The 24,559-nt window shown below is 42.4% G+C and overlaps 1 protein-coding gene across 7 annotated transcripts in view; it reads right to left on the reverse strand.

Annotated features, from left to right (window-relative positions):
* The window catches only part of CACNB1 (calcium voltage-gated channel auxiliary subunit beta 1), a 2,104,836-nt gene that overhangs the window by 609,339 nt on the left and 1,470,938 nt on the right, over positions 1–24,559 (reverse strand). For all 7 annotated transcript variants that reach the window (XM_044055375.1, XM_044055374.1, XM_044055371.1 and 4 more), the window contains one exon: positions 809–928. In XM_044055375.1, coding sequence (XP_043911310.1) covers positions 809–928 — 120 coding nt within the window. The remainder of the gene's footprint in view (positions 1–808; positions 929–24,559) is intronic.

Below are 24,559 nucleotides of genomic sequence, written 5' to 3' on the forward strand. Positions count from 1 at the left end.
AGGACCAGGGACTCCAGTAATGTTTAAATTAATTGGTTGATCAGTATTCCTCTGCATTTATTCCCACTTTAATCACTCCACCAGTATCATCACATGGTCCAGTGATAATCTGGCCAACACATGGTTCAGTGAAAGCTAATCAGGCCAGAACAAATGTCTGACCATTAGAATGTCAGATTATTTGGAAAGGGGCTCTGACAGCTCCCCAGCTACATAAGGGTCAGCACTTCTCTCCGTGAAATATGAACCCCAGGAATATACCCACCTCTAGAGAGGCCAAAGGTGTTCAGTTTTAGTGTGCATCTTTTGCCAGGTGTGATATTGTCTGGTAATATGTAGTCTACTGTAACCATCACATGATAAACTGACCTGGTTTGAATTGGTATGACTGCATTAACTGGATGTCATTATTATTTCTGTTTCCAAAAAGAATTAAACTGTTTTAACGTGGTTATGTACAGAGTACTGTATTTGAAGTTGAATTGTAATTATCTGTGCCTAATCCTCTCTTTGTATCATTTCTCACTAATGGTGGTAAATGTCACTTTCTGTACTATTGTGTTTACAAGCCTGATACTGTATTTCCCTACTGGCACACGTCATGATTGAAAAGGGTCCCTGGAACAGTCCAGCTACCAGATTGACAATCTTTAAGTAAATAAAATAAAACAGTTTTCTTCATGTCACATCATCTACTAAAACTTTAACCATACAGAAACCACTAGGTTTAGGGCTTCTACAGCCATTAGTTATTTTTTACTGAAATGTGAGTCAGAGCATGACAGTGTAAACATTCAGTGAGACTCACCTTAGCCTTTTCCAGCTGTGCCAATGCCTGCCGCTCAGCCTCTTTTCTTAGCGCTTCCCTGTCCTCCTCCAGGGACACATCTGAGTCGGAGGGTCTGCTGGTGTAAGAATCGGCTGATCCCTGGAAATAAAGAAAAAGGCACACATGAGTCATCTGTTGAGTCATGTTCAACATGGATGTCTGTTGGCTCAGCATACAGGAGTTTCAGAGCCGTTTGCTGAGGAAATCATTAAAAATAACGACAACGAGGCATCGCTTATGATGTCATTTGTCATCAACCAGACTAGAAATGAGTAAATCAAACGATGGCTGAAATCACCCTAATGCTATTTCTATGACTTCTGGGATCTTCATACTGTCATTTCACATATCACAGGCCATGCAGTACATGTTTTATTGTACTGACAGGCAGCATATTCAAGACGTTTTATTAAAATAAAGGAATGCTCTGTTTTGTTTTAATGACTACTTCTTCAGCATTTTGCTTGAGAATATATGCAAATTAACACAAAATTAATTGAGGTAACTCAGCTAGACCATGACAGTGTGCAGGTAAACTCCTCTATCTGCAGCTGCCCAGCCTCCTGTCCAACACTTCTTCTGTGTCCCGATCCCTCAGCCTTCTTCGTACCCTTGTCACCTGCCATCCAGGTCATGTCGCCCCCCCATTCAGTATTTTCACTCTTTCTCTCAGTCAGTTTTCATGGTACAGCATCACATTTGAAACAGCGTGTACAGAACCATCTTCTGAAATCCATGTACAACATGGTTCTCCTGCTGGTTTAACATACAACCTCCTCAGCTCCACTGCTCTTATTCTAAAGGAATTGCTATCCCAACCTGCTAATGTCATTAGTTAGTGTACAAGTAGGTACTGTAACTCACATCATGCCTTTCCTCCACAGTGAACCTGCTAAAGGCCTTTGATCGTCTCTTTCACCTACAACTTTCAGTCTTATTGACCTCTTTGGTAATACTTTTCAACATTTCCAGGAATCCAGTGTACACATTGGAGCATATCCCTGCAAACTGCACATGGAATTTGAGGTGAGGCCTATCTAATGTTCAGTAAACTGCACGTGGAATTTGAGGTGAGGCCTATCTAACATTCAGTAAACTGCACATGTAATTTGAGGTGAGGCCTATCTAATGTTCAGTAAACTGCATGTGGAATTTGAGGTGAGGCCTACCTAACGTTCAATACAGCAGCAATGACATCTCCTTTCCTTTTCACATAAACCCAACAACAGGGCACCAAGGATCTGATTTTACTGGGCTCCCACCTTTCCATGCTGTGCTAAGTTCTTTCTACACATTATAACTGTAGCACTTAACTACACCTCCCGCAAATAATAACAACAATACAATTATTTATTTACCTTCAAACACAGTTTCTATTTCATAGGTGATACTATCTGCAGGCTAGGTCACCCTGGAGGAGTATGATGATTTTCTGTGTTGACTACTGTGTCCATCTTTGTGCCATTAACATGTATGTTTATTTTGTACCTTATTCCATGCACTTCACAAGAATATGGAGAGCTTGATGAAAGTATGCTGAGTATTGTGTCTTATGGCATAGAAATGTTGCTGCACACCTGGTACTGCAGAATAGCATCTGTGCTTGTAAACACCAGGTACAAAATGCTCCAGTATATAAACAAGTCTGTAACTAAACAGATATTTAGTATGGGAATTATGAATTCACCCCAGCAGTAGTGCTTCCACTGTGTGATGTGACCACCTCATTTCAGTCCACCCCCCCTTTGGGAAAAACAAAGTACCCACAAATTATCACATAGACAGCAACCCACTGAGTACAGAAAAAGTAATCAGAGACCTAGGGACCCAAGTCGACAGCGACCTTTCATTTGACACCCACGTTGCCAAAGTGGTTAGAAAAACATTCTACCTTGCACACCTCATCATGAAGGGATTAACATCCAGATCCAAGGATGTCATTGTACCCCTATACTCCTCCCTCATCAGACCCATGATTGAGTACAATGCTCCATTTGGTATGTACCTCAGCCGGCATTTGCAACAGCTGGAGAGACCACAAAAGTACCTCACCAAGAGGATCAAGGGTCTCCAACATATGTCTTATTCTGCCAGACTAAAGAAACTTCAGCTATACTCAGTAGCATACCGCCTGCTCAGAGGTGATCTCTGCCTGACGTACAAGGCCATGTCCAATCAGGATCTGATGGACATGCTCCACCTCAAAAAATCCAAATCCATCAGGACCACGAGAGCTAAAGACTTAAACCTCGGCACAAGTATGAATAGGACATGCTGGAGGGATAGATTCATAACCCAGAGGCTTCCCATGCTTTGGAACAAGATCCCAGTTCGTATTAGGCAGAGCTCCTCACTGACTCTCTTCAAGAGAAATCTTGATGAGTGGATGGGAGATCGTAAGTTTACCCCAGGGGTCACATCTGTGTCACTGCTAGACAGGGGCACAGTAAACTAATTCTATTATATAAGGGGGCCTTCATTGTGTCACTACTAGACATAGGCACAGTATTCTAAATTTATTCTGTACATTTTTGTACCATTTCATGGGGTGGCAAAAGCCACATCACTATGGCTAGGCTTACAAATGCCCCAGGGCAGATAGCCTAGTACTAAACTATGAAACTATGAAGCCCCAGTTCTCTAGTCCATCACACTTAATGTCTTTCAGTTACTGCACAGGATGCAATCTATGATCTGTCAACAAGTGGCTTCCTGTAGGCCAGGGTTACCCACAATTAACAAATGCAAATCATTTGTTTTGTCAATTTGCATCATCATGTCACCAAATCATTTTTGTATGAATAAAAACTGCCAAAATGTTACTATTGATTCACATTTGTTTTCAGTATTTGGAAACAACAGTTACATAAAATAATGGCATGCTGTTTGTCATAAATTCACATTATCCGAGTCATAATATTTAAGTATGTAGATTTCTCTGTGTGTGGGGAGAGGCGGGGTTGCAGAGGAGTTTACCCTTCTTCAAAAACAATACAATATTGTTGAGTGAAATTAATATTTGCAGATTCTGTGAAAGGCATATACAGTAACTTTTTTACTACATGTAATTCATCATAAGTGAATTGGGCAACAAATAATGTAAATAAAGCAGTTTTCTAAACTGATGAATTTAGCTCTAACTTCACCCCCACCCCCACCCCCTCTCCGACTACTCCCTGTGAAATTCCTTCTAGCAAACTTCCCCAAACTGTCAACAAGGACTAGGTCTTGGTGGTGCCTGATGAGACCAAAAATGGGTCCCATACCACCTACTTTGACCTGGCCAAGGCATTCAATACAATACCCCGCTCAGGCACTGTTGACAAACTCTCAGAACATGGCTTAAATCCTTACATCTCACTGGATTTCTGGCTCGCACACAGACAGGACCCAAGAAGTCAGGAGTGATGAGGCCAGCTCCAGCAGGAGACCAGTCACCCGTTGAGTACTCCAGAGCTTCATGTTGGGCCCACTCCTGTTTAGCAAATGCCAATAAATAAATAAATAAAATCTACTTCTCCAAAGTCAAGGTTAGTGTCAAAGGACTCTGGCTCACCAAGTTCAAAGATTACTGTAAATTGGGAGCTAACACAGATTCCCCCCACAGCACCAACATCATACAATAGGGCCTAACACAAAGAAATGACTGGTGCCAAAACCATGGACTAAAACTGAACATAAAGAAATGCCCTATAGTACCTTTGGGAAACCATACACCCAAGCTAATTACTCCATTGACAAAATGCCCCTAAGAGTTTACCAAATATCCAGGTCCAAGGAAGTTAGAGAATGTCTCTGCTCAGCGCTTTTCAGACCCATCATTGAGTACAGTGCCTCCTTTGGCATGTACCTAACCAGGTACTTGCAGCAGTTGGAATGCCCTCAAAGGTTCATTGCTAGGAGAATCCAAGGTATGAGTACCCTGTCTTACATAGGCAATACAGGCCCTATCTCTGTAGTCAGTCACCTACAGGTCACTGAGATGCAATTTAATCCTACCATACGTCATACTCTGATCCACCTCTGATGGATCTCTTGCACATCTGCAAAACAAACAGCTACAGAAACACTAGATCCAAGGACCTGAACATACTTGTCTCAAAGAATCCCCACCCTATGGAATAAGCTCCCCATCTACAAAAAGCAGAGTTCATTCTTGACTTTATTTACATAAAATCTTGATAATTGGATGGGAAATCACAGATGTATTCCTGGTCTGGCCCCCATGTTACTGATAGACAGAGGCTGACAGTAATTAAATTAGTCTCCAGCAAACATGCCCCCGCCAAATAACCCTTAGCTACCTTTTTATTAACATACCCAACCATACAAGTGTCCAAGGAACTCGGGGGCAAAAGTGGGTTGGTTTGCATGGTTAGACTTGTAAAGATGCTGGCGATCATTAGCCTAGTATAACCCCACCAACCTCGAAATCATGAAAAGATTGTTCATACTATCCAGAACAAAGAAAGCATATCCCACACTTCTGACAGCTACAGCCATGTGGCATTTGCTTTCTCATCCTCCACTTACACAGTAGCCTCAGTCCCTTCCATCACATACACTGACCTCTTGCAGCCATTTTTGGAAAAGCTGACCCACGAAGCACAGCTGGTGATGGTATAGCTAGAGACATGTATGAAATTATCACAGGGCTTGTTTGTCACTGCTGCACAAACCAAAAACTCTTACAAAGTAAATAATGTTTTAGCATACCTCACAACCTCTTAGCACAAGAATTCTGCGCAAAGCCAAAAATGATGGCGGGAACAAAGGCCCAAAAATGTGGACAATTTTTAAATACTGCTCTTATAAACATAGAAAGTTGATAGAATAACATACTTCACCTTTAGATGCCTTACCTGAAGGGAATGAAAACTGAAATGCAAATGTCTGTCATTGTTTAGTGACTTGAATTCTCAATGATTTGCCAGAAAACCAAAAATTTTATGAGGAAGAGATGAAAAATAACGGGCAAAAATCTGGACATTCTGCAAAAATCTGGCCAGTTGAGAATGTACAGTTGTGTACCTACCATAAATGTAGATGTTCGAGTGTATTCACTGTTGTAGTCTTTACTCTTGGGTTATCCTGCTGGCAGGCTACCCTCAGTCGGCCAGAATTTCAAAGTCTAGGTCCGGCGTCTGTTGCTGTCGCCTCTTCCCTGACATCAGTGCACCACGGGTATAAAAGATGCAGCCAACGCCATTTTCTTCAGTTTTTCTTGCCCCAGATGTCAGGTGCCCCCAAATAGGTAGGCTGAAAAATAGGCCAATAAAAATGCATGCACAAAAATAACATATCCTTCATCTACAAGCAAATTCACCAAAAATGTTGTATAGGATACAGAAGTGCAGATAAGTCCCAGCAAAGAAAGGGGGATGGTGGGTGCGTAACCTGCAACAGTGAATACACTCGAACATCTACATTTATGGTAGGTACACAACTGTACTATGTTCATCATGTTTCACTGTTGCAGTCATTACTCTTGGGTTGAATCCCAAAGCTGAGGAAGGGCGGCTGGGCTAAATAGGGATAGGAGAGGCTATGAGGCCCTGCAGAACTGCAGTGGCAAAGCCTGCTCTGGACTTAGAGTAAAGAGGTAAGTGGTAGTGCTTTGTGAAGGTGTGCACTGAACTCCAAGTTGCAGCCTCTAAGATATCTTTGGTTGGTACTCCTCTGAGGAAGGCTGCTGAAGTGGCTGCTGCTCTGGTGGAATGAGGCCTAATGCCCTTAGGCACTTATTTGCCATGTTGAAAATAGCAGAAATGGATGCAATGGCCTATCCATTTAGAAATAGTCTGTTTTGAGATAGCCTTTCCTTGTGATCCTGCAGCATATGGCACTAAAAGTTGATCAGTCTTTCTGAAAGCTTTAGTTCTGTCCAAGTAGAAGTGTAACTGCCTGTGTATGTCCAAATAATGCAGAATTTTCTCACCCTTGTTCTGTGGATTAGGATAAAAGGTAGGAAAGTGAATGGTTTGGTTAAAGGCCACACTGGACACCACCTTAGGCATAAATGTAGGGTTTGCCCTCAGAGAAACCCTGTCTGGATGAAAAATTATGAAAGGTTCCACAGCCATGAGTGCTTGTAACTCCGAGACTCGCCTTGCAGAGGTTACTGCTAGGAGTAGAGCTGTTTTTCAGGATAAGAATTTTATATCTGCTGTTGATGCTGGCTCAAAAGGAGTTAGTGTCAGTTTTTCCAAAACATAATTGAGGTCCCAGGCCGGAATTGGTGCTCTCCTTGGAGGTCTAATGTTTTTGGCCCCTCTGAGGTACTGCCTTATTAAAGGATAAGAAAAGATAGGTGGTTCCATATTGTAATGGGCTGATATGGCAGAGGCATGAATCTTAATTGATGAGAAAGAAAGGCCTTTGTTTAGAATCTCAGTTAGGTATGTAAAATCTGAGGGCTATTTGGCACACACGTGTCATTGCCTTGTTCCTGGTTCCAAGCACAGAATATCTTCCATTTTTCTGCATAAGATTTTCTGGTACTGGGCCTCCTGGCCTCCAAGATAACATCCATAACAGCTTTTGAAAGAGGAGTGTTCTGAATGGCTACATTATCCGCCATCCTGCCAGATTTAAGGTCCTGAGTTGGCTGTGCAGGATCTGATTGTTTTGTTGGGTCAGTAAGTGAGAAGTTTGAAGCAATATCCATGCTGGACCTTGAGACAAGCTCTTTAGGATTGGGTACCAGTGTTGGCATGGCCAGTCTGGTGCAATCAGTATCATTTTTGGCTTCTCTTGTCTGACCTTTAGGAGTACCCTGGGAAGGAGAGGCAGTGGGGGAAAAGCATATACTGTTAGATTTTTCCAGCTGAAGGATAAGGCGTCCACTTTCCATGCTTGCTTGTGATAAATCCTTGTGCAATATCTCTGCAATTGGCAGTTGTGAGGGGAGGCAAACAGATCTATGTCTGGGCATCCCCATTTCCTTATTATCATGCTGAAGACTTGTGGATCCAGTTTCCATTCGTGGGGATCCAAGAGGATTCTGCTTAGTTTGTCTGCCCGAGTATTTGTTTTTCCTGGCAGGAATTGTGCTTGCAGGTGAACTTGAAAAGCCAATGCTGTGTCCCATAAGGTCATTACTTGTCTGCAGAGGGGGTAGGAATGTGTACCTCCCTGCTTGTTTATGTACCACATGACCGTAGTGTTGTCTGTCTTTATCAGTAACTGTCCTGGATGAAGCAGGTCCTTGAAAGCTGTCAGGGCATTTTGAACAGCTAGCATCTCTTTTTGATTGATGTGAAGATGCATCTGGTTTTCAGGCCATGTTCCCTGAATACATTTTCCTGCCATATGGGCCCCCTAGGCATAATCTGATGCATCCGTTGTCAGTGTCTGCCTGGCTGTGGGTAATCTGAATGGCAGACCCTTGTTGTGGTGACAGCCTTCTGCCCACCATTGAAGCTCTTGTTGCAGGCAGGGAATGAGTGCAATTACTGTCTCCAGGCTGTGGCAATGCTGAGTCCAAACACTTTTTAGATACCATTGTAGTTTCCTCATATGCAGTCTGGCATATGGAATTAGTAGAATGCAACATGCCATGAAACCCAAGGCCTGCAGGATTTTCCTTGCAGATAAGTGGGTTTTTGTTGCCAATTTCTTGAAGTAAGTAGTCAGTTGCCTTTGTTTGTCTGGCGTGAGATAAGCCATCTGGGCAGTTGTATTTAAGCTTGCACCCAGGAATATTATCTCTTTGAGAGGGCACTAGTTTTGATTTCTTTTTGTTTACTGTGTAACCTAGGCCAATTAGTAATCTTTTTACAAATGCCAGATGCTTCAGAAGAATGTCTTTGTTCTCTGCTTGAATAAGGCAGTCGTCCAAGTAGGGATATATTTGAATTCCTCTTTGTCTGCAAAATGCAATTACTGGTGCCAGGCATTTTGTGAAGACCCTGGGTGCAGTAGATAAGCCAAAGGACAGTGCAGAGAATTGGTAATGCATTGAGCCAGCTATGAATCTGAGGTATCTTCTGCAAGACTGTCTGATTGGGACATGCAGGTATGCCTCTTTTAGGTCCAAAGTTACGAGCCCAGCCCTCTTGCCCAGCATGGGCAGTAGCTGCTGCAGAGTCAGCATTTTGAATTTTGGAACTTCCAGAAACGTATTTAGTAGAGACAGGTCCAGTATTGGTCTCCAGGTTTTGTTCTTTCTGGGTACTAGAAAGAGTCTGGAGTAAAATCCTTGCCCCTGCTCTTGTTGTGGTACTTGTTGAATGGCCCTCATGTCCATGAGGGCTGTGATTTGTTTTTGTGCCTCTGCCCATTGATTGTGTGGCAGGTCTGGCACACCTTTTGACCTTGGTAGAGTGTGAAAATGGAACCTGTAGCCTTGGGACACTATGTTCAGGACCCATTTGTCTTGGGTAATCATTTGCCAATTTGATGAAAAAAAAAGTGCTAGTTTTCCCCCTAAGGGGGCTGCCAAATGAAAAGTGCTTGGATCTGGTAGAGGAAAGTCATTGGGACTGTTTCCTGTAAGGTTGTGATTTGTCTTCTCCGCTTTTGGAGGTAGGAGCACCCCATTGTTTAGGCCTGTATGAGCCTTGGGGCTGAGATCTGCCTCTGGGATGCCTGTATCTGCCTCTTTGTGGTCTGTCTGACACTGGAAAGGACCAGTTTTTAGAGGGCCAGTTCCTGCTAAACCTGGGTGGCTGTACATGTAAGAAATCCTTGACTGTCTGCATGGATTTTGCTTTATCCTCCATTTTTTTCAACACCTCTTCTGCTTTAGTACCAAAGTATCATGCTGTAATGGTGCATCTAATAATTTTGATTTAATATGATCAGGCAGATTCTGTTCCTTTAACCAAGCATGCCTCCTAATAACAGAACCTGTAACAGCGGCCCTGCAAGAGGCCTCCAGTGAATCATAACCACATTGCAAAGTATGCTTTCTCACTTGTTCAGTTGCATGCAATAAATCCTGCAATTCCTTGTTCTCTGAACATTCAGTATTTGTCAACATTTTCTGTTTAAGCAGTGACATTAAATATTGCTGATATTTAAGCATATGAAACTGACAATTTAAAGCCCTTACAGCCAGGCTAGCAGAAGTGTAGACTTTTTCCCCCATCTGTCTAGAGCCCTAGAATCCCTATCAGAGGGGACAGGGTTTTTTGCAGTGGAAGCTTTAACCCCTTTGGGACCCTGAGATATAGTTTCTGGGTCAGCAGCGGGATTTTTATATAGGAATTTATGAGAATCTGGGACCCTGTAGTATCTGTCTGGCTTAGCAGGTGCAGGGGGTAAAGAGTCAGGGGACAGGCCGGACTCTGAAAATACATCATCTACAATGTCTAGAACAGGTGGAATAGCAAGGGGTATGTGATGAGGAAGTAGCAGGAAGTCTCTGAGCCTTTTCTTAGATTCAGAATAATCTTGGCTCTCCCAGTGGAAATGCTCCCTCATGGTATGCAGGGTTTCCCCAAAAGAATAATCCTCAGGAGGAGAGGCTGAAGTAATGGATTCTTCAGCATCAGAATCCTCATAGGGAAGCATGGAGTAATCCTGTTCAGAAGAGGAATCAGAGGAAATAGAAACCTGATCAGAAGAATCATACTCTGTCTCTTGCCTAGGCCTCTTATCAGGAGGGGGATGGGAGCCCCTGATCAAACTAATTAGGTCTTCGGCCATTTTGAGCATCTGTTTTTTAGGCATGGAAGTCTGAGAAGGAGAATGCTGTACTTGTTTCTTTGTCTTTAGAGCTGCTTTAGTCTTTGTCTTTGAAGCTGAAGATGGCTTAATATATAGTTGTGTAGGTCTGAAGACACCCTCAGAAGCCGATGCCTGCTCAGCGACTCCAGACCCATCTGAGGGAATGATTTCCGAGTGTCCAATACCTTGAGTTTCCAGAGGCCCAGTTGGCTCCACGTGGGAGTCGGAAGCGGCCTGTGGCTCTGAGGTAGTGGGTGCCCGGGGCTGTGAAAGCGCCTCACTGAGAACCGGCGACTGGCCTAGCAGAGGCTTCGTCATCGGTTTTGGACCTCGGATGCCTATCCTTTTCCTTGTCCTTGTGTTTTTTGTAAACTCTGGTTGTCAGCTGGTCCGACGGCATTATATAATTAAATCTTCGGCCAAAGTAATGAAATGCAAAATCGAACCGACGCTTGATAGTGCGTTGGTTAAATCTAGCACAAAACCGACAGCTAGCAACGTTGTGATCAGGGCCTAGGCAAGGAATACAGTAAGAGTGAAAATCCTTATGAGGTATTTGCTTCCCACAAGAAATACAATTGTTAACTTTTTCTGACATCAGTCTGGAGCAAGAAAAAAGTTTCCCCAGCGGGGTACTTAGCTTTAATGAAGACTTCGGTTCTGAAATTCGGATTTGAAAATCTCAGGAGTCGGCCGACCGGCACTTGCGAACTGTTTTTGCTTTGGGCATCGCACGGCAAGAAAGACTGAAGAAAATGACGTCGGCTGCATCTTTTATACCCCTGGCGCACTGACATCAGGGAAGAGGTGACAGCAACCGAAGCCGGACCTAGACTTTGGAATTCTGGCCGACTGAGGGTAGCCTGCCAGCATGATAACCCAACAGTAATGACTGCAACAGGTTACACAAAAGAAAGCTAAGTAAAATGCAAACACAAATAAATTATGAAGCAGCAGGTAGGAGGGTCAGTCTACGGGGGGGGGAATTATGGATACTTTGTAATCCCTCTATAAACCTGGCCCTGGTGACAGGTTGAAATGAAGGGCTCCTGCCTTTACCAGGTGTATCTGTAATGATACATTTAGCTTTCCTAGGACAGAAGAAATACTACTAGGTACTCAACCTTTACCCTTACCTTTCCTGGGTAACTCTCTAGTACCTGGGACTACAGCAATGCTGTAGGAATGCAGATAGCATGCCAACAAGACACCTACAAGTAACAATTGGAAATACATTTTTATTTATCAGATGTGCTGCTTGAGGAATGCTTATTTTGCTATATACATAATAGTAATCCATTATGTTTCAATAACCAAAGTAGAAAAAAAGCCATGAACTATTAACAAGAGCTAAATCTCAGAAACACTGCAGTTAATTACAAATATGATAAAGATATTTAGCCCCACAGTGTTACTGCTTCCGTGGTTTAGTGTCCAGCACAAAAACAGGATCTGATGTCCATTTTTATTCTTCCTCAACTAATGGGAATGGATCTGATCTTCAGACCCAACTCAGCCCTTTTTTACTAGCTTGTGGCCACCAACAAACCATCAAGCTCCTTCCCTACCCATAATGCACCACCCTAACATCCCTCAGATCTCATTTGCTGCTTTAGCGTTTAGATGTGGTCGCCTTCAGCTCTAGAGTTTTCAGTGAGAGAGAAGACAATTTTCCACTTTGCCTTTCTAAAACCCTTTATAAATAATTCTTCCTTTAATCTTTGTTTTCCACTTTTTGCATTATCTTTATTATATTTTGAGTGTCAATATTTTCTACCATCATGGTAGGCCTGTCTCCTTCCCATCTATCCTTCTTTACACATAGTGTAAACTCTGTCATTACCTTTGCTGGCTTTCTTCTCTTTTCTACAAGTTTTTTTTTTGTAGTTCTTAAATACCATTGCTGGTATGGTTTCCTTTTTATATTTTCTTTTCTGCCTATTCAAAAAAAAAATTACTTTCACTCTCTCTCTCTGTTAACTATGAAAATGTCTAAGAAGGATCCAACAGGTTTTAAAAAATGTGACAGTGTGGGCACAAGTTGCCTTTGTCTGATGCCCACAATCTTTGTGTGCATTGTTAAGGACCAGAACATTTACAACAAGACTGCAGTATGTGTCGTGGGTTCAATGACCTCGAGCTTTAGCAGGCAGGAAAACTAAGCGGATTTTAAAGGGGTGACTACCATCTTCCTTTCCTGAGAACATTGTAGGGGTTCCATCCCCCAAACAGCCTCTGCCTCTTCTGAACCATGAAGAAAGAACGAAAAACTGCATCCAAATCTACATCCAATCTGACCATCATCAGATCCAACCACACATATTTCGGATCCTTCATCCTCAGATCCATCCAATCATATTTCAGATCCTACCAAGTCTGGATCCGGTTACTTCCAGGGTACCGTCTTCCTTTTTAGAGAGGCACTCAGAGTCACCATCTCTGGACATGGAGAAAATGAGGACAAGTCTCATGGAGTCCTCATGGTTCCTACCCCTTCGGGTTAGGAGGGCACCGATAACAGCTCCTTCTCTAATTTAACTGCTGGTTTTAGAGCCCTCGGATCTGAGCTTTCCAGGTCTGTCTGGTTTGGATCCGAGGAAAACATTGCCTTTGGATTTAACTACTGCTGAGTGCACCAGCTCCAATATCCTCAGAGCCGAAGCTTTCCTGTCAGATCTGAGAGGATGGGGTCGACTCTGAGGCTTTCTGAGCCATCTCTTCCTCTTAAAGCTTTGGCACTGAAAAGCTTGGCTTTGTCTTCCTCCTCAGGTGTATTGTTCTTGGGGCAGAAGGAGGTGATAAGCTGGAAACTCACTTTCTCATCTCCGTTGGCTTCCTTCTCCCCAGAGCTGTCTGCCTTTGAGGTAGTGTAGAGAGTGTTCGCTATGCCAGCAGGTCAGACAGGTCCTTCCCCACTCAGATCCCCCTCTACTTCTCAGATGACTTTGCACTGTGATCCTCAAAATTCTACCCCACACAGCCAGCCCAAAGCTTCCAGTCTACCGAGCAGGGTATTTTGATTTCTTCTGAAATTTCTCCAGGCCACCTCACCAAGGAAGTCCTGAGGAAGAGAAAGTGCAAAAGAAGGCAGTTGCACTCTCCTCAGGGGTCAGTCACTGAGGATACTGATTTTGATGAAGGGGCTGAGTCCCCCAAATCACCACCTAATGACATCTCATTTGGTGACAGTCTTGAGATCCTAAAGCAATAGGGTGTTTGGTCTTCCCAAAACCCTTCTCCTGAGGAATAAGTATTTCTGGAAGCATTTGGTACTGGTCAGTCTATTTCCTGGGTTACTTCACTGGCAGATGAACTTATTGGTTTGCTCTTCAAGTGGGCATGGAAGGAACCTGATATGACTCGGCCAATTCCCAAAAGACAAGAATGGATTCTGGCTTCACCAATAGGGTGGGGATATTGGAGTAAGGGACTTCCAGTAGATGCCATGGTTGTGGCGGCAGCTACAAAAAAAGGAACTCGCTGAACAGAGTTCCAATGTCCATCCTCCTAATAGAGAGTCGAGGGCAACTGACAGATTTGGAAAGTATGTTTATGCTTCAGCAATGTTTTGCACTTAGATTGCTGAACTATTTAGCACATTTTACTAGGCTACAAAGAGATTTCATTAAAGAATGATCCAAATCTGTTTCTGAAACTAGAACTGCTGAGGCTCAATCTTCATTAGTCTCTCAGTTGGTTACCATACAGGGTATATCCAATCCATCCATGAGCCTCATCTCACATGCTGCAGAAGGCACCTCAGGGGCTGTGGGTTCAGGAATTTCTATCAGGAGCCATACCTGGATGCACCTGTGTGACTTTGTGGAGCCCAACAAGTCATTGCTAATCAGTGCTCCTTTTGACAGCAGTTCTTTGTTGGGGCCCACAGTCAAAGACACACTCTCCAGGTGTGAGAAAGATGGAAAGACCCTACCTGCAGTGGCATTTTTCAATCCCTCAAAGGACCTTTTCAAGGAATCAAAGGGGAAGTTGAAAAATGTGGTTCAGAAAATTTCAGGGTCCTTTCCGGGACACACATGGAGTTAGTTCCCGGAGAGGCAGAGGAGGCCCACAAAACCAGGGGTCTAGAGACTCTTTTACTGACAGACCCTTTCAGCACTCCTTAATGGAGGCCTGATTGCCTACCTCTGAAGACAGTCTGGGGGTCACTTATCTCTGAACTAGAGAGCCTGAATAAGTATTACAAAAGACAGTTGGGTGCAGCAAATTATTTCCAAAGGTTATATAACTCCCTATCTCCTCCATTATCCAGAACAAATTCTCAATGTCCCACTCAATCAGAGGGAAGCAGCAGCACTAGAAATCCAAAAGCTGCTAGAGAAAAGAGTCACCCAAGAGGTCCCACCAGATCAGATTGAATCCAGCCCTTACTCAAGATTCTTTTTCGTACCAAAGAAATCAGGGGACTGGACACCAATTTTGGATCTCAGTGTATTGACCTAGTTGGTTTGACACACAAAGTTGCAGATGGTTATGGTTCAGTCCATTCTGCCCTTTCTAGGCAAGGAAGACTGGATGTACTCAACACATCTTCAGGATGGGTACTATCACATAAAGATAAATAGATGTTCCAGGAGCTAGTCATTATCAGTTCAGAGCGCTGTCCTTTGGTCTCACCACAACCCCCAGGGTGTTCACCAAGTGCATGGCAGTGGGTGCAACTCACTTAAGACTGCAAGGATTCCAGGTGTTTTCATATGTAGATAACTGGCTTATCACCACCCTGAACAGGCATTGCCTGATGGAAGCTTGGGATCAGGTGTTATAGATGTATTCACATCTTGGAATAACAATAAATTGCAAGTCTTGTCTGCAACTGACCCAGGCATTATATGAACAGTGTTCAACACAGTATCTATGGTAGCTTCTCTTCCTCTATCAGGAGTGCAAACAATAAGGATGCAGGTCAGGAAAATAATTTGCAGTACCAGAATTTCAGCCCAATTGATTCTGAAAGCCCTGGGATCAGTGTCAGCGGTAATAACTTTAGTCTCTTTAGCCAGAATCCACATGCGAATTCTTCAGTAAATACTAGCAACTCAATGGACAATGCTTTCTGAGCCCATGTCTGTGACGATAAGAATAATCCAGGTATGCAAACAATACCTTTCCTGGTGGATGCAGTCAGAACAGCTGTTACAAAGTTGTCCTTTCATCTTCCCTAAGCTTAACGCCATAGTGACCATGGACGCTTCCTAGATTGGGTGGGGGGGGGGGGCACAGAGGATAAGATCTGGTTCCTCCTTGTTTGTTGATGTATCAGAGTACTGATATCTTTTCTCTCTGAACTGCAGTTGTCCAAAGAGGAAGAGTCCAGGAATGCCTGCAACACTAAGAGCACCACTCTCATCTCCAGAAAAGATATCAGTAGTCTGGTACATCAACAAACAAGGAGGAACCAGATCTTATCCCCTGTGTTGGGAAGCCCTCAGAGTGTGGCAATAGGTGATATCTTCCAACTGCTTTCTAATAGCAACTCATATTTCAGTGAAGTCCAATGTGATAGCAGACAAACTGAGCAGGTCCATTTTAATACTTGACGAGTGGTCTCTCAACAACAAAGTGATGGACATGATTTTCAGTCGGTGGGGCCAGCCTTGCTGAGATCTTTTTGCATCTCCCCAAAATAAGTGCAGCAGCTTCTTTGCCTTGATCCCCCCCCCCACCAGCAGAATCACAGAGGGATGCTCTGCTCCATGATTGCCCCTCGGTCTTCTCTATGTTTATCCTCCAACTCCCCTAATTCCCATATTCCTTCAGAAAGCAGCCTGGTTGAACTCATCCTCATTGCACCTTACTGGCCTCAGCAGATTTGGTTCCCCTTCCTTTGGCCTAATCTATTACACCAACCTTAGATTCTGGATCCAATTCCAGACATTCTGTCTCAACCAACAGGCATGGTTCAACCGGATATCTCAAATCTCAAACTAACAGTGTGGTTTCTCCAATTCCTTTAAATGCAAGGCAACCAATGCTTTCTTCCCCTGTTCATTCCATACTTCTGTCTTCCCATAAACCTTCCACTAGGAAACTCTACAGGAACAAATGGAGAAGATTTGTTTATTGGGGAAAACAGAATTAGATAGACCCCTTCTCAGCTCCATTTCATTCTGTTCTAGAATTTTTAGTGAGTTTGTTTAATGAGGGTGCTAGTTCATCAACTATTAAATTTCAGCTTGCAGCAATCTCTAACTTTCATGTGGGATTTCAAAACTCTTATGGCTTCCTCTAAACTGTGCAAAGCATTTTTGAAGGTACTCTTCTGATAAGACCACCGTATAAAGACCCCATGCCACCATGGGATTTAAATTTGCTACTGCAAGCCTTAATACTCTCCCTTTAAACCTGCAGATAAATGTGATCTCAAATTTTTGACCTGGAAAACTGCCTTTTTAGAATCAAATACATCTGATAGCAGAATTTCAGAACTTCAAGTGTCATCTTCTAAGCCCTCATATACGAATTTTCATAAGGATACGGTCATGTTAAGTACTAATGCTTCCTTCCTTCCTAAGGTGGTGTTAGAATCCAACCTTAATCAGTCCATTAACTTGCCAGTATTTTTCCCACAGTATGTGCTGCACTTATTGAATGTTCACAGACAATTACATTTCTACCTAGACAGAACAAAACAGATTAGAAAGACGGATCAGTTATTTGTTTCCTTTGCACATAATAAATTGGGTGAATTGGTTACAAAGGTAACTCTATCTAGATGGTTGACAGATTGCATTTTATTTGTCTAAAACAGATTGAATCTCTCCTTATCAAAAGCATTAAAGGCTTATTCAGCCAGATCTATGGCAACTTCTGCTGTATTCCAGTCTCGAACTTCTATGGACAATATATGTGCGGCTGCAACTTGGTCAAATCCACATACCTTTATCACTCATTACAAACTAGATTTGGTCCCAAGGGGAAGAGCAGCATTTGGCACAACCATACTCAAGAATATCCTTCCTTAGAGACACCCAGGAAATAAAGTAGCTGGGGACTCTGTCCCATTAACTGAAGAATAAATGGAAGTGGACAACATCAGATAAAGAAGTCATGTACTTACCAGAACGTTCCATCTGTGGTGTCCATTTTCCTTCTTCCTCAACTCCTCACCCACCAACCCCCTCCTTATTTCATAACTGACGTCTGAAGGAATGAGCTACTTCAGGACACCTGTGTCCTTTGTATTGAACTCCAGTTATGGTACTTCTTCTTTAGACTTCCTGTCAAGCTGCAAACAAGGCCTGAGGGATGTTAGTGGTGGTGCATTATGGGTAAGGAAGGAGCTCAAGAGCTTGTTGCTGGCCATGAGCTAGTAAAACGGCTGAGTCAGAGCCAAGGATCAGATCCAATCCCATTAGTTGAGGAAAAATGAAAACTGACAACACAGATGGAATGTTATTATAAGTGCATAACTTCTTTTTTTGTTCTGTTTGGCAAACACTGTTATTGAAAAAGATGTTGGAACAGTAAAATCCTGTAATATATCAAAATACTGACTAACACATGAATACACATAAGTTGCATCTTATGTACAGCCTCATATTTTGACATGCAGATTAACACATTATATCAGTTTCTGTAGTAAAACATAGCTAATGAACACCCTTACAAAGTGCACAATGTTACCCATGGTCGGCCTCATTTACTTAATTCCAGTGCCAATCAAATATAAAGATGAAGATGCCTCCTCCTACAGTCCAGAGATGTGTTGAACTGAAGATCTTTCAAACTGCCCATAGCTGTGTGTACATGTGTAAGTGGGTAAGTCAGTGTGCATACCCTGTGATGGGCTGAGACATTCAGCTGAGGCCTTATTTGCCTAAGCTGGTGGTAGCTAGAATCTGTAAAAGATCATATGTTACTTATCAAAAAGGGTAGGTGTTCTTTAACTTTTATTTTACATACGTGCATCTAGGCAAACATATTTGAATATAACAGTAATTCATATACATAAAAATTCATTAGTATGTAGTATGTAAATTAATTGTATACATTACCCTCATACCCTCAGAGTCTTAAAGAACCCACTGTGAGCACTAAGAGCTATACTCAAACGGGGCTATTTCTGTGATTGTCAAACATGTGACTCAAAGACATGATAACTACAATGAGGAAAGTTAACATTATCAGCTAATTTTCATACCTCTGAATCTCAAGGTGTAACCATTAGTGTTTATCATCACTTTTCTGAGGTAATCGCCTCTGGTGGCCCACGGATCACATTGGCACAGGAACCACCCACTCACTTTCCCACACTCATGCACACACACATGCGCGCACACACTCATACACACACGCACACACGCACATACGCACACACACACACACACACACACACACACACACACACACACACACACACACACACACACACACACACACACACACACATGCACACACACACATGCACACACACACGCGCGCACACACTCATACACACACGCACACACGCACATACGCACACACACACACACGCACACACACACACACACACACGCGCGTGCACACACACACACACGCACACACGCGCACACACAACACACACACACACACAAACACACCCACACACTCATACACACACACACACACACACACACACACACACACACACACACACACACAACATATCTGTACCTTAGTTTACAGAACATCCTTAATGTAACCTGTTATTACGTCCCTGCCCATTGTAAGTCGTGAATGATTACAGTCAATAATGCATGACGTTAGAGTTTCATTCTTAGAAAATGCATCATGATGCCAGACCAGTAGCTCTATTAACTTGTTAAGTTAGTCAGAGTAATATTTAAAATTCCTCCCTGGTGCCATCTAGTGCTCCTTCTGGCTTTGTCTGGAAGTCTTCAGCATGGTCATTTAGAGGTATGTCAACTCCCACATGGACAACCCCCACCTTAGTTGTCCCTGACTTTACAAAATGCTCTTGATTTTGCCTCGTATACCCATTCTGTCCATTCTAATTCATGGTTTACTATCAGAATGATGAATGTAGGTTCAGCAAACACAGAATGTCGAATAACAGTTGGCTGACTTCCGTGTTGCCGAACTACACACATTCGAGTCCCTGGTTTGGTGAATGCACTATGCATTCGCACATATGTGGTCGACCTTAGGACTAGAGATTGCAGTACAATGTGAATCATGAAATTTACCTTTTTCCCCACTGTAGTGTGATCTCAGAGTTGGAATATATAATTTGCAGGGGGTATGGGGGTGCAGGGGGCCTTGCCCACTTGCAAAAACGGGCACTTCTATGTTGTGCAGTCTGTACATACTGCTGAAAACTACAACATCCATTGCTGTTCTGAAAGGTGCAGGGGAAGGCATATATTGAATAATGCCGAATTCGAATAATCAGCATTAAATTTGACATACTGCCTTTCTTTCATTACATTTTTCGGTATTGTGATTTGTGCAAATGAACGGAATTTATTCTGTCATTCATGATTTTGACAGTAAACCGTAGTTCATGGACAACTGCAATCAGACAATATTTCCCAATATTAGATGTTAATACCGCTTATAGTTCAGAAATACATTACAATGCAAGAAGTACTTCATGAAGTCCTCAGTTGGCATACAGGACTAAAACTATACTTATGTAAGCTGCATCTGCTCTAAAGGTGTAAGGTCTGAACCTTTTTCTCCCTTAATTTTTTTAAGGTGACTTAAGGCAATATTTAAACAATCTCTACAATGTCTAGTGTTACTGCCGAGGACTAAATCTCGGCTACATTAAGGCACTGCTCCCTGTAACAAGCGCACAGGGGGGTCAAAGCTTGATTTTTTTCCCTTTTTATTATTATATTTTTCAATGACGTAAGGTACGTTACTTTAGTTCCCTGATGTCTACTGTTAATACAGATGACTAAACCTCTGTTTGGTTACCCAGCTGCTTTTTATGCCAAGGGTACAGGGTTTGAAGACTTTTCCTCAACTTTTTTAAGTGACTTAGCATAATATTTAAAGATCCTTAGAGTCTTGCATTTCCCACAGCCCCACCCATACATTTTTTGTGCTGTAAGAATGTTGTTCTATTAACTTTTTAAAGTAAGTTCAGCATAATATTTAATGATAATCCCTGATGTCTAGTCCTCCATATCCAAATGTCTTTCATGCTGAGAAATTGTTGTTCTGACTTTACAGTGTTGTTTAAGGAATATCACCAGCGTCTAGTGTTCTCAAGATATGACAGCCCACCCCCCCCGCACACACACACATGTACACACACACACACACACACACACACACACACACACACACACACACACACATGTGCGTGCACAGTGACACACACATATCCTGTCCGTTAACTAATCCTCTACTGCAACCACCCACAGGCACCCAGTCCCCTGAGACCAATTATCCTTCTGCATACACTGACACATGTGGCCACATAGACACAGATGCACATATCCCCCCAAAACTATTTTCCCACTATTTGGAAAAATGAAACTATAAAACCTCCCCCTCTGAAACCCCAGCCCTCCCATCCATCAGACTTTCAGCAGGTTACTATTCTTTCTGCCCTACGAAATACTATGGAAAAATTACTTTATTTTGCAGCTCATGTAATACAGTAATCAATAACCCCTTCTTTCTCAAAAGCAGCATGGATTTGGTCTGGTCACATTACATCCACAGCTATCCGGACACTGAGTGAAAACAGTCTTCTTGGAATAGACAACGGCCAAATTACTAAAAAATGCATTGACCTCACCAGATCCTTTAATTTTGTTGAATGCATAGTCTGTCGCACACCAAAAGTAATTCAAAATCCCTTTTTAAAATTAGTCAATCCATGACAAATTGCACTCACACCAAAAATAATTCAAAATGCCTTTTTAAAATTTGTCTATCCATGACAAATTGCTCTATCAGTCTATGCTTTGCTTGAGTATTCAGAGTTTAGAAAATATAACCAAAGTCTGTGTATTCATTTTTTTCTTTTTGCATATGGTAACAAACTTTTCTGCCAAGCTAAACTTTCAGATGTTATATTACAGAATGCATCTTTCCCAATCAAATAAATGACCTCACCTTATCATCTCATCTTACCTGTTACCTGTGGTATAGTACCTGTTACCTGTGGTGTGATACTACCTGTTAATCACTGTGTAATACTACCTGTCACCGGTGCTATACTGCATGTCACCTGTAGTGTGATAATACCTGGTGCCTACAGTGTGAAACTACCTGTTATCTGCTGTTTGATACTACCTGGCACTGGTGTGATACTACATGTCACCTGTAGTGTGATGCTACCTCTTACTGTGGTGTGATACTACCTGTTACCTGTGGTGTGATACTACCTGTTACCTGTGGTGTGATGCTACCTGTCACCTGTAGTGTGATGCTACCTCTTACCTGTGGTATTATACTACCTGTCACTGGTGTGATACTACCTGTCACCTGTAGTGTGATGCTACCTCTTACCTGTGGTGTGAAACTATCTGTTACCTGTTGTGTGATACTACCTGTAATCTGTAGTGTGATACTACCTGTTACTTGTTGTGTGATACTACCTGTAATCTGTAGTGTGATACTACCTGTTACCTATGGTGCAATACCAACTGTTACTTGTTGTGTGATACTACCTGTCACCTGTGGTGTGATAGTACCTCTTACCTGTGGTGTGATACTATCTGTCACCTGTAGTGTGATACTACTTGTTACCTGTTGTGTGATACTACCTGTAAACTGTAGTGTGATACTACCTGTCACCTGTAGTGTGATACTACCTGTTACCTGTAGTGTGATACTACCTGTTACCTGTTGTGTGATACTACCTGTAATCTATAGTGTGATACTACCTGTTACCTATGGTGCAATACTGCCTGTTACTTGTCGTGTGATACTACCTGTCACCTGTAGTGTGATAGTACCTGTTACCTGTAGTGTGATACTACCTGTTACCTGTTGTGTGATACTACCTGTTACCTGTGGTGTGATACTACCTGTTAACTGTTGTGTGATACTACTTGTAATCTGTAGTGTGATACTACCTATTACCTGTTGTGTGATACTACCTGTAATCTGTACTGTGATACTACCTGTTACCTGTGGTGTGATGCTACCTGTCACCTGTAGTGTGATGCTACCTCTTACCTGTGGTGTGATACTACCTGTTACCTGTTGTGTGATACTACCTATAATCTGTAGTATGATATTACCTGTTACCTGTGGTATGATACTACCTGTTACCTGTTGTGTGATATTATTTGTTACCTGTGGTAAGATACTACCTGTTACCTGTTGTGTGATACTACCTGTAATCTGCAGTGTGATACTACCTGTTACCTGTTGTGTGATGCTACCTGTTACCTGTGGTGTGATACTGCTTGTTACTTGTCATGTGATACTACCTGTCACCTGTAGTGTGATACTACCTGTTACCTGTTGTGTGATACTACCTGTAACCTGTAGTGTGATACTACCTGTTACCTGTTGTGTGATACTACCTGTTACCTGTGGTGTGATACTACCTGTTACCTATTGTGTGATACTACCTGTAATCTGTAGTGTGATACTACCTGTTACCTGTTGTGTGATACTACCTATAATCTGTAGTGTGATATTACATCTTACCTGTAGTGTGATACTTCTTGTAATCTGTACTGTGATACTACCTGTTACCTGTTGTGTGATACTATATCTCACCTGTAGTGTGATGCTACCTCTTACCTGTGGTGTGATACTACCTGTTACCTGTTGTGTGATACTACCTGTAATCTGTAGTGTGATACTACCTGTTACCCGTTGTGTGATACTACCTGTTACCTGTGGTGTGATACCACCTGTTACCTGTTGTATGATACTACCTGTAATCTCTAGTGTGATACTACCTGTTATCTGTTGTGTGATACTACCTGTTACCTGTGGTGTGATACTACCTGTAATCTGTAGTGTGATACTACCTGTTACCTGTTATATGTTACTACCTGTTACCTATTGTGTGATACTACCTCTTACCTGTAGTGTGATACTACCTGTTACCTGTGGTGTGATACTACCTGTCACCTGTAGTGTGATGCTACCTATAATCTGTAGTGTTATACTACCTGTTACCTATGGTGTGATACTACCTGTCACTGGTGTGATACTACTTGTCAGCTGTAGTGTGATACTACCTGTAATCTGTAGTGTGATACTACGTCTTACCTGTGGTGTGATGCTACCTGTTACCTTTTGTGTGATACTACCTGTAATCTTTAGTGTAATTCTACCTCTTACGTGTGGTGTGATACTACCTGTTACCTGTTGTGTGATACTACCTGTAATCTGTAGTGTGATACTACCTGTTACCTGTTGTGTGATACTACCTATTACCTGTGGTGTGATACTACCTGTTATCTGTTGTGTGATACTACCTGTAATCTATAGTGTGATACTACCTGTTACCTGTTGTGTGATACTACCTGTAATTTGTAGTGTGATACTACCTCTTACCTGTGGTGTGATACTACCTGTTACCTGTTGTGTGATACTACCTGTAATCTGTAGTGTGATACTACCTGTTACCTGTTGTGTGATACTACCTGTTACCTGTGGTGTGATGCTACCTCTTACCTGTGGTGTGATGCTACCTCTTACCTGTGGTGTGATACTACCTGTTACCTGTTGTGTGATACTACCTGTAATCTGTAGTGCGATACTACCTGTTACCTGTTGTGTGATACAACCTGTAATTTGTAGTGTGATACTACCTCTTACCTGTGGTGTGATACTACCTCTTACCTGTTGTGTGATACTACCTGTAATCTGTAGTGTGATACTACCTCTTACCTGTTGTGTGATACTACCTGTTACTTGTTGTGCCTGCTTCCTTATAACTCAGCATCACTGCTAAATCATATGGCTCTGCAACAGTACACTGAGTGTTCTGTTTCTTGCAAACTTTTTCTAACATAATACTAGTTGTGTGTTGCATTTTGAATTGTTAATGTTTCAAAACTGTACATTCTGTATGGAAATTCTGGAAAAAAGTTACTGACAATATGCTTCTCTGTTACTTTGTGGATA

This window comes from Protopterus annectens, chromosome 13.part0 (assembly GCF_019279795.1).
Source record: "Protopterus annectens isolate FY-2018-M chromosome 13.part0, PAN1.0, whole genome shotgun sequence".
Taxonomy (NCBI): Eukaryota; Metazoa; Chordata; order Ceratodontiformes; family Protopteridae; genus Protopterus; species Protopterus annectens.